Genomic DNA, 10,876 nt, shown 5'->3' on the forward strand with positions numbered 1-10,876 from the left:
TGCCTCTGCCTCCCAAGTGCTGGGATTAAAGGCGTGCGCCACCATCACCCGGCTCAGACGAAAGTTCTTATGTCTGAGCAACTAACCCCAAGAGAGCTGAGAGGTGCGCTTCAATGTTCATCCACAATGCTCTGCCAGGAGACTACCTAGAAGTCTCTATGGAGTCAACTCCAAGTCAGTCAAGGAGTTCTCTATGGCAGGACTATGTAACCACAAAACTGGAGTCATTACTTGATGACCCGAAATATCGCAAAGACTAATAACTGGCTCTCTAGTTCTGAAAGAATCTTAATGTGAACTTTTATAATAGAAAGTTTTTAGTAGAAAGAGGACTGAAAAGCCAATAGTCCAAAGCCAGATGATCTAAGTCTTTTCTCAGAATTTGCCCGTGAAACCCTTAAAAATGATTTCCTATAGAAAAAGTTAGAGGATTCAAAATTAAGCAATTTAATCACTTGTTAACCACAGAAACAAAAAGGTGTATGCTAATGATCACTCACCATTAATTGCTTCATGTATGTCTTACATAGTTTTACTATACAGAGATTTAGAATTTAATACTGATCAAGTTTCATGTCTGTTTTATTGAATAATTTAGACAGTAGCCAGTAAATCAACTGACGATAATGTCTGATCTCAAAAATACTATTTTCTTTCTATGAAAAAGCCAGGCTTAACTTGTATCACTTTTTCTACAGTAAATAACTCGCCACAAGCCTGAGAAAGAGAATACATGGGCTCTCTGTCTCTGTCTCTTTCTCCCTCTCTCCCCCCTTCCTTCCTCCAATAACTCGCCACAAGCCTGAGAAAGAGAATGCATGGGATCGCTCTCTCTGTCTCTCTTTCCCTCACCCTCAGTCCCTTATCCCCATCTTCCTCCCTCCCTTATCCACATCTCCCCCTCTCTTTTCCTTCCCTCATAACACCACTGGTTGATGTTTAAATTCATTATTTCCAATATATTTATTTGCTTCTTTATGTATACAGCCACTGACTTCCAAAAGCTCTGAAATTGGTTTTAAAATATATTTTATGGAGATTCTCATGAAAATTAGCAAACTCCAAGAAATGCAAAGCTGTATCTGAGGGGTGTGTGCATGTGTGTATTTGCACACGTGCATGTGCATCCTGCTCCCAGTTCACATTCTTCAGCTGACATTCGTGATGCTGATATCTAAGGCTGAATCTTTTGTGGTCATTTATGTGGTAGTCCTACACACTATAGGATGTCATTGACATCCCTGGCCTTTACTCACTACAAGTTAATAGCACCCCCATTCCTGTGACATGATGAACAAAGATGTCTCCAGACATCACTACCACATGTCCTTTGGGGACACAGTTGTGATAGTTGGTCATTTCTTGGAAGTTTGGGCTCCCAGCTTAGGGAGAATGCCATTCAACTCTGCTTCTTCTTAGGCAGCTGGTTAGTTTTCCCCTAATACCTGGCCATCTTTATTCACTATTCCTTTGCTCTAAAACTACATGTCACCATATTCTTCCCTCCCAGGGTTGTTGCTGAGAAAAACATGTAAGCATGTGGGAGGCACCCAGCACCTGCCAGTTCCTTCTCTCCTTGCTTGCTCCCACTGCTGTAATTTCAACACTAGGAAAACAGGGATCCTGGGAGAAGGGAGGGCACAGCTCAAAAGGTCTGTGCTACACCTGTACCGGAGGAATGACTGTAGCAACATGTAGTCATGCCATCCAAACACATATATACTTCTATTATTCTAGAGGCAACCATCTGCAACTGTGCCTTAGAGGGGAATCAGGGACAGTAAGGACATGCTTTATTGCACATGAAAAAATGCACATATTTTACAGCCTAAGAGGAGACTTCAAGAGAGTCCAGAAACATAGTTCTCTGTGTAAAGGATTGGTTAGCACTTAAGTCAGAAGCCCCAGGACAGCAGTATTGCTGGTGCTGCTCTACATAGTCACAATTATTTTAAAAAGCACGGGAGAGACATTTCTAAACCCATACTTACACATGAGTAGTATTTACAGTTTTTTGTGTGTTTGTCTGTGTTCAGGCACACGTGCAAGGAGGCCAGAGGACAAGCTTGAAATCTTGGGTGCTATTCTTGGGATTGACCTAGCTTTTGATGTTTTGGATAAATGAACTCTTTCTGGCCTGGAACTTATTGAGAAGCCTAGGCTGGATGGCCAGCAAACCATGGAGATCCACCCACCTGTCTCCATCTCCTCCATGCCAAGATTACAAACACATGGCACCACACCAACATTTTAAATATATGGGTCCTGCAGATTAAACTCGGGTCCTACCACTGATCTAGCTCTCAAACCTCATGTTTATACCACCCTTTTTTTTTTTAAAAAAAAAATGGGATTTTAATGTGAATGTTTAAAAAAAATTTCAGTTCACTATTCTTAACAGCTTTACTGGGGTATAAATTCTAAACCATAAAGGCATATTAAGTATTATGACAATAATTTTTAGTAAATTTACAGAGCTATCTAACACAATGATTGAGTTTCTAAGCCTTCTCAACTGATCCCCAGATTGACTGGCTCTTAAATTCCTAACTCATAGGGAAGTCCTTTTCTATTCTCTGGTCCAAAGGAAGCTCAGTCCTCAGGCATCACTGAGTAGTGAATCCATGAACAAATTGAGGATAAATTTAAGTTAGCCTTCAGGTCCTCTTAATCAAGTCTGCTGACTTTAAAGTCAGCACCTCTTGGCCCCCACATTGACTACAGTGTGATGTGTTTCAGATTGAAGACAGACAGGAAGATTTCACCTTCCTTAAGTGAAGAGGGTAGTGGTAGCATAAAGAGACGCTTAAGTGGATTTGAACAGAATGGAACAAAAGCAAAGATGTCAAGTAACTTGGAAGGAATGAAAAAACCTTTCTCTAAGTCAATTAGTTGAAGATAGGTGGCTTAGTTCATAAGTTGCTTCCCATCTGGAGGCCCGTTATTATGTGCTTCTGAAGGAAAAGAACTGAAAATCTCTTGATTGTATTAAAGTGTAACAATAAATCTCACCATGCGAGGGGAGCTACAATATAAGGGATAATAAAAGAAAATGTTATGGCACTTAACTTCATGGCCTCAAATCTCCCGTTCAGTCAGAACAGAGACTCTTCCATCACCAAGAGAGAACTGGACAATTTAATTTTTGTTTCTATTCATGCTCAGGCCTGTGTTGGAGCTCTTCCATATCTTCTATTATGCTACTTGAAAATGGTTGCATAGTTTGATACAAACAATATCTCAATCTGACATCAACAGCTTAGTTTTGGACCAAGTGATTTCATTCTAAATTATCGTTGGCTGACAGATGCTGAGAGCTACCCACACAAGATCTGAAAAAGCCATGTTCTCTAATTTAATATTATAATAATTTTAAATTACAGCTTTATTAAGAGGAAACACAGATTTATTTATAGAGAACACTGATGGTTTCTAATGATGATCAGGGCTGCATTATGCTATTCACTGCAGCCCACATTCGGACAGCTTCAATTGTCTGAGTCACTAACAAAAACATTCTGGTACAAACACTGTCCTCCTTGATTCAAAGCAGTGGAATCCTACAAAAGCGGGCCTTGGAAAGAGCCAACCCCTGCCCTGAAATATCCTTTTCTCCTTGACCAACCCACATGAAAATGGCATTTCTGCCTTTGGGTTTAAAGACATTCTACCTCAAACAATTGCTTTTCCCTTGGCTTCTGAGACACTGCAAGATTCTTTTTTTTTTCCTCTTTGAATGTGTATGATTTTGTGGAAGTTTGGTCTTCACCCCAAGGTGCATCTTAAATCTCTTTGTGTTGTGTCAGGGTGGTATGTGTGTGTGTACTATGTATGTACATGCACACACACACACACACACACACACGCACACGAGTATTCAGATGGTTGCTCAAATTGCATGTCTTGGTACACATGCAAAGTTCAGAGGACAACCTTGGGCGTTGGTCCTTGCCTTCTACCTTGATTGAGGGAGGATCTCCAATAGATCTCCACTGTATCTACAAGAGTAGCTGCGGCTTCAGGGGCTCCTCCTATTTTTACCTCCCATCTTGCTGGAGGAGCACCAGGATTGCAGATGCTTGCTACTATGTTCATTCTATGGGTTCGCTCAGGTCGTTACTCAGAGACATTTCTCCAGGACCCCCTTTCAATCTTTTCTATCCCTCCCAATTCTTTATGGTAAATTTAGACTTTACCTTCTTAACCCAGAAGATACCTCTAAGCAAACAATGTTAATATAAACATTTCTATCTTTTTGCAGTCCACCAAGTATTTTGATATAATTCTGGAGCACCAGGTAAGGAAGTCAGTGGAGATGCTAAGTACGGGAAGCCACTCAGGCCAGCAGCAACAGATCCAGCACTCCAACGCAAGATTAGAGCCACTAATCCTGCAATCTCCTCCCCTGACAGTGCTTATGGGAAACGCTTAACTTCTGCCTCCAATCCCTGCCTGCCTCTAAATCCTTTGTCTTCATTTTCAGATCCTTCCCAGCACTGACACCGGATGTCTGGACAATATCTAAGTCAGTGTGCTTAACTAAACCCATTTAACTTATTGGCATCTAGCTTTCTTTTATCCAATTTATTTATTTTATCTAAATCAGCATTTAGTATACAAATTTTGAGGTTTGAAACATCACTTTAATGTTCTCATCAATGGCTTCTACTGTCTTTAGGATAATACAGATCCACCACGCCTAAACTCAGTTTGATCCCTACTTACATTTCCAAGTCACTTTTTCTTCTCCACAGAAACTTCCTACTACAGCCAGACTGGTCTATCTATGTCAAGATTTCAGAACTTCTCCATGGGATTTCCCTGCCTGCTCCCACCTCTGGCTAAGCAAATCCAAGATAGAGCTAAGTCTCTGCTCTTTTGTGGAGCATGTCCTGGCACCCTGGCACCCAGGAACATCCTGATCAACATTATGTCCTACTACTTAGGTGCCACATGCTCACATCTCCAGAGTCATTTGTTAGCCTGTGTCTTATGGATCCACAGAGGCAGACCTGTGTGTGAGAGTGTTTGGGTGGTGGATGCTCCAGTATTTCTTGGCTGATGATATAGCTGCCCCTCAGCATTTCCTGGAATTCAAATAATCTATCTATTAGGTTGTTAACTTGTGCAATGTTAGTCTTCTGGGATTAATGACTTCTTGGGAAAATGAAAGAAAAACCCTCAGCACCATCTCTGTGGGTCCCCAAATACATACAGCTGGGACTTAGTTTCCACAGTATGAAAAGTACTCGGAGGAATTCTTCTCCCATTGATGCCGCCAGTATCTGCAAACTGGTTGGTCAGACTAGAAAACACGCTGGTCGTACTTTGGCAATAGCCTTCCTAGACGGCTCCAGACCCAAAGAAAACAAGGGTCAAAGGCTAGTGCTCAGAGAAAAGCAAGACACTCAGCACTGTGTATTCTAGAGACAGAAAAACACCTCCCTTTCCTGTGTGAGGTCCCACCCGTGACCTTTACTAGTATTTCACCAATCAGTTGCTCTGGCTGAAAACAGAGGCTGAACACCAGACCACAGTGGGAGAACGGTAACTTAATCTAGGTCTTCAATCAGCTTCTCTGTTCTGCTCCTTCCTACTCTTCCACTCAATCCAAGCTTGCAGACGGCCAGCTTCAACGGTCAGATTCTGCTTCATGACTCAAAGGCTGGCTGAGGATATAAAGTAGCTCCTGGAAGCAGCACAAACATTTTTGGTATTTACAGTCACAACCAAGCACCCTGCACACAAGGTTTCACAAGGTCAGGCCAGAGACTCCAGGTCAGCACTTTGCAAAGATGGGATTCTATTAGCAGACTCTGAAGAAAACAGCATCCAATCTTGGGGGGCGGGAACATCAGGCAGATAAGAAGACTGCTCATGCCAAGCATTCTACTGCACCTGTAAGGCCTGCCAACTCGTGGGCATTTGTTTCTAAATGAAGTGGCCAACACAGATGATTCTGGAAATCTATTTTCTGTGTCAAATCAGTCCCACTAATGACTGCCAGATGTTGGGGGTGAGAGACCTGGAGGAAGGTAGGCATGGTTAGAAATGAGCAACACAGCCTGACATGGTGGTATATGCCTGTAAGCCTAGGACTGGCGAAGTGAAGGCAGGAGTATGTTGAGTTTGACGCCAGTGTAAAATATATATTACCATAAATTCTAGGCTATCCCAGTATGATGGTAAGTTTTAATTGTTTTCTTGACGAAATTTAGAATCTCCTGGGAAGAGTGTCTCAATGAGGTATTGTTTAGATCAGGTTGTCTTGTGGGCATGTCTATGGGGGTTTTATCTTGATAATTGAGGTGGCAAACTCCCCCACACCCACTGTGGGTGGCAGCAATCCCTAGGCAGGAGATCCTGAACTGTATTATCATGGAGAATACAAGAGGAGTGTAGGTTGCCTGCATTTATTCTCTCTGCTCTTGAGAGTGGATATGATTAGTGGCTTCATGTCCCTTGCTGCCTTGGCTTCCCAAAATGATAGACTGTAGCCTGGCATTGTGACCTAAAAATAAACCCTTCTCCCTTAAGTAGTTTTTTGCCAGGGTATTTTATCATAGCAACTAGAAAGGAAACTAGGACACCTGAACTATATAAGGAGACCCAACCTAAAAAGAAAAGCAAAAGAAAACAAACACCAAAAACAACAACAAAAGACAGAGGAAAGAAAAAAGAAGTGCACAACATGGGAAATCCTGGTAGTGACAGGGTATTATGAACCCTGACTATGTTAGCAGATACACACAAATAAAATTGCAAAGAGACTTATACATAGAGATACCAGAAAAACCAGGAAAATCAGAATGAGAGTAATGAGCTAACACATGAGGGGCAGTATAGCACTAGAGTTTTAAGACATGTTAGCATGGGATGAGGAGGAGGAACATCTGTATCATTTCTAGAATCGCTCTGTGAATCTATAATGATCTCCCAAGCAAACATTAATAATGGCAATTTTGAAATGTAGACTTCTAAAATAGAATGCAGGAGGATGCTACCTTATAGGTACAAATACAAAGATGCTGCTCTTAAAAAAAAGACCTGGACTTGAGACTTGGTATCGTTAAAGTTGGCGTTTACCAGATCACACTGCCAGTCACCTCACGTCTATTCGACCTTTGTTTATTGCGAGTGACCTTAGCCCCTTCCCAGTTAGGACGCTGCGCTGGTTTGACCTTGGGAAAGCAAGTTCCTCGTTTGTGCTAAGTGGTAATTACCATACATACAAAAAAGCTCATTTCAACATCAAAGTCAAAGTACTTAGTGCCACTTTTACAGTAAACCCTGACATTTTGCATTTGTACCCTTTTCTAGGCTGGATAAACACGAACTAAGTAAGTGCCTATTTCTACAAAAACCTTCATTCATCATTTCACTAGAACTTACAAGGCATTTTGCTAAGGCCAGGGAGGCTACCCCCCCCCCCCCCCCCCCGGTGTTTTGTATTCTGGTAGAAATTGCCATCACTTACTTTCCTTGTGAAGCAGGGACACCTAAAACCCAGCAAAGGCTGACAGCCTAGCATTTTAGGGGTCACAACACAGCCCATGCCATTGCTTGAAGCAGCAAGCTAGGCCCTGCAGTTCTTTTCTAAGTCTCCAAAGAGAAGCAGAACAGTGTCTTCACTCACCAATGTCATTGCTGCGGTCTGAGAGGTCCTTGTCGAGGGTGCCAGAGAGTGCGCTGCCCGCCAAGTCAATCTTTGGACTGTCACCCCTACATTAAAAACACAAGTCCAGACATTTAATAATCAGTGTGCCCTTGTCATTCTGTCCACATTCTGGCTGCACACACATTACGGAGGGTGGTGTGGGGGGGGGGGCGGCGGTGAATGGCACTGTTACCTGCAAAAGGAGCCAAAGGGAGGTAGTGAAAGCCAATAAACTGTCCGGCCACACGGGCTGTGGTATAAACTGGCCAGCAGACTGGATGGCCCTCTGTTCTGTGCATATTTTCTAAGATGGCTATTTTAATAATGACCCTTTGCCAAAGCACTTCTAGCCACAAACCCTCCCGCTGTCTCCACAGGATGCGACACAGGCTTGTTCCTGCCCCATGGCCAAATAAGCACTGGCAAACTGGCGGCTTCCCTTTTAAGGAACACAGAATTTAGCCAATGCTTCTTGTCAAAGGTCAGCTACTTTTAACCTTGAGAAAAGGGTTCTCTGGCCTGGGGCTGAGGCATCGGCCAGGCTGTTGACAGGCATAAGGTGTCAAGTTGAGGTCTGGCAGCCTGAAGGCTGGCACTGGGGTACAAGTCTATAAAATTAGATTGCTTCTGAGTGGTCATGCCCTACCCCCACTCTATGCCCATTATGCCACGAGTGACTTCTCTCAGAATCTGGGCTGGAAGAAGCCCACATGTGGATGGGAATATGTCTCCAAGATAAGGAAAGACACAGTTTCTTTGTAGACTAGCCTGAGATCCCCTCCATATCCCTCCAAAAAGGCAGCTCTTTGGCCCTATTCAGGAGATGAGCCCCAAATAAAGTTATCCGAGGACTGATCCTCACCATGAAATGTTGAAATAATTGTTCCTATCAAAGCAATAGAAATAGTCCATCTCACAGCCTTTGCAAGTTACCATGGCCTGAAGTCAGAATATACCAGGAACAGACTCACTGCCCCAAACCTCTGTCCGATGGGAGTATGGAGAGGCCCAAGGTGGGAAGTACCTCCTCTGGAAAGACATAGACCACAGGTCCACAAGGCATGATGACTACAGGCCACGGTCCTGAGTAGGGCTGGGGAATTCGGGGCACATGGAACATGATAATTGGGCATTGGGGGAAATAAAAAGACATACCTATTAGAGGCAGGACTGTGCCCTGGGGAAATGGCTCGCTGAATTAAAGCTCTTATCACACAAGCAGGAGGGCTTGAGTTCAAAATTTACAAACCCACATAAAGCCCGGCCCAGTCATATATGTCTGTAATTGCAATGCCCCTAAGGTAGAGATTGAGGCTGGACGAAGGCGTGAGAACAAGAAATCTTATCTTACACAACGTAGAAGGCAATGACTGACACCTGAGGTGATTCTCTGAGCCATGCGTGCAAATGCACACACTTAAAAACATGAAAGAGGAAGAGAACAGGAAAAAAGGAGAAGAGGGTGGGACTGAGCAGAGAAGCAAGTGTACATGAGGTGACCAAGGGTCCCAGCACTACAGCTTAAAGTCCTCAGAGGAGACAAACTGGCAAGATTAGCATGGGCAAGGATGTATGGGTTATGTGTGTATATTTGTGAGTGTGTGCTTGTGTGTGTGTGAGTGTGTGTGTGTGTGTGTGTGTGTGTGTATGTAAGTTTATAAGTACAAGCTGCTTTAGTATTGTTTAGATGAGTTTAGGGCTGAACTCTTGAAATCGGTTAACTTATCAGGGGCTCATCCCTGGAGATGACTGGCCTTCCCTCTCCCAGCAATCATCTTCTAGGAATGAAGCCCCGTGAGAGTCCCCCAGTTCACACTGGCATGTCAGCATGTCTGTGGTGAAGAACTCATGGAAGGAGCCAGATCTCTCTTTTCTCAAGGAAACAGCCAACTTTAACTCTCACATACTCCTACCTAGAGGGCAGAGAGGCAAGAACTACCGGTATCTTGTTTCCCGTGTTGGGCCTTCACTGAGGGTAACGTGTCACAAAGCCTGCTCTAGAATGTGCATTATGGAACTTGCTGGATCAGAGCGAGGTTGAAACAGAAGTCCAGGAAGAACATGATCTACTGGAGAGCTTGGAAGGGAAATATCTTCAGAGATGGGCCAGGCCTTTATTTACTATCTCATCCAACATCCTAAGGCTTTGGAGTCCCCAACCGGGGACCACCTCAGACTCCCTTTCTATATAGGACAACCAAAATTTAGGGCCCTTAAGGCTGCTGCCTTGGGCATATACCAAGCCATTTGGTGTGGTAGGATGCGGGGGGGGGGCAGGGAGGAGGTATTTAAAAACTTTTGATTTTCTGGGCCTTCGCATCCACTCATTTGAAGGTACAGTCAACTTTCTACGAGTTCTGCACACAGAGATTCAACTAACTGTACAACTCAACAATAAAACCACAATGACCAGAGTTAGGCATTTCTCAAAAGGGGATATCCACATGGACAATAGGTACATAAAAAATAGCTCAAAATCACTGTAACAATCAGGGAAATGCCCATCACAACCTTACATTGTTTAGAATTTCTAGTAACAAATGGAAAACACTTAGCTGGCAGTGATAACGCATGCCTATAACTTCAGTACCTTAGAGGTGGAGGCAGGAGGATTACAAGCCTGAGATCAGCCAAGGATACATAATGGAAGCAGGAGGATTACAAAAGTCAGTACAGCCTGGGTTACATAGTGATGGCTCCCCGCCTCAAGGGAAAATCACAGGTGCTGGAAAGATGAAATCCCAGTAACCTGAGTTCAATTCCTGGAGACCACAGAACGTGGAAGGAAAGACCAACTCCATAAAGTTGTCCTTTGACCTCCACACACCCCCACACGAATATTTTTTTTAAATTAACACTGATCTCAAAGAAATAGAAAACTGAACAGTGATTACCAAAGCCTGAGGAAGGTGTAGAGAAGAGAGAAATGGAAAGATAATTAATAAATCTATGGCCACAGGTGGGCATAGGAATAACTTGTAATGCTCTATAGAATGACTAGAAATTGTAGCCAACAGCAATTGATTAAATATTTCAAAATTGCTAATAGGGTTTTTGAACATTCCCAACATAAAGAAAGAATAAATACCTGAGGTGACAGATAAGCCAATCATCCTGATAGGATCAACAATGCACAAAAGGAGACAGAGACAGAGACCCAAATTGGAGCACCGGACAGAAATCTCAAGGTCCAAATCAGGAGCAGAAGGAGAGAGAGCA

General features: G+C 43.2%; 1 protein-coding gene across 13 annotated transcripts in view; it reads right to left on the reverse strand.

Moving 5' to 3' along the window:
* The window catches only part of Sh3kbp1 (SH3 domain containing kinase binding protein 1), a 337,374-nt gene that overhangs the window by 22,620 nt on the left and 303,878 nt on the right, over positions 1–10,876 (reverse strand). For all 13 annotated transcript variants that reach the window (XM_026784803.1, XM_026784804.1, XM_005358802.3 and 10 more), the window contains one exon: positions 7,637–7,722. In XM_026784803.1, coding sequence (XP_026640604.1) covers positions 7,637–7,722 — 86 coding nt within the window. The remainder of the gene's footprint in view (positions 1–7,636; positions 7,723–10,876) is intronic.

Source organism: Microtus ochrogaster, chromosome X (assembly GCF_000317375.1).
Source record: "Microtus ochrogaster isolate Prairie Vole_2 chromosome X, MicOch1.0, whole genome shotgun sequence".
Lineage (NCBI taxonomy): Eukaryota > Metazoa > Chordata > Mammalia > Rodentia > Cricetidae > Microtus > Microtus ochrogaster.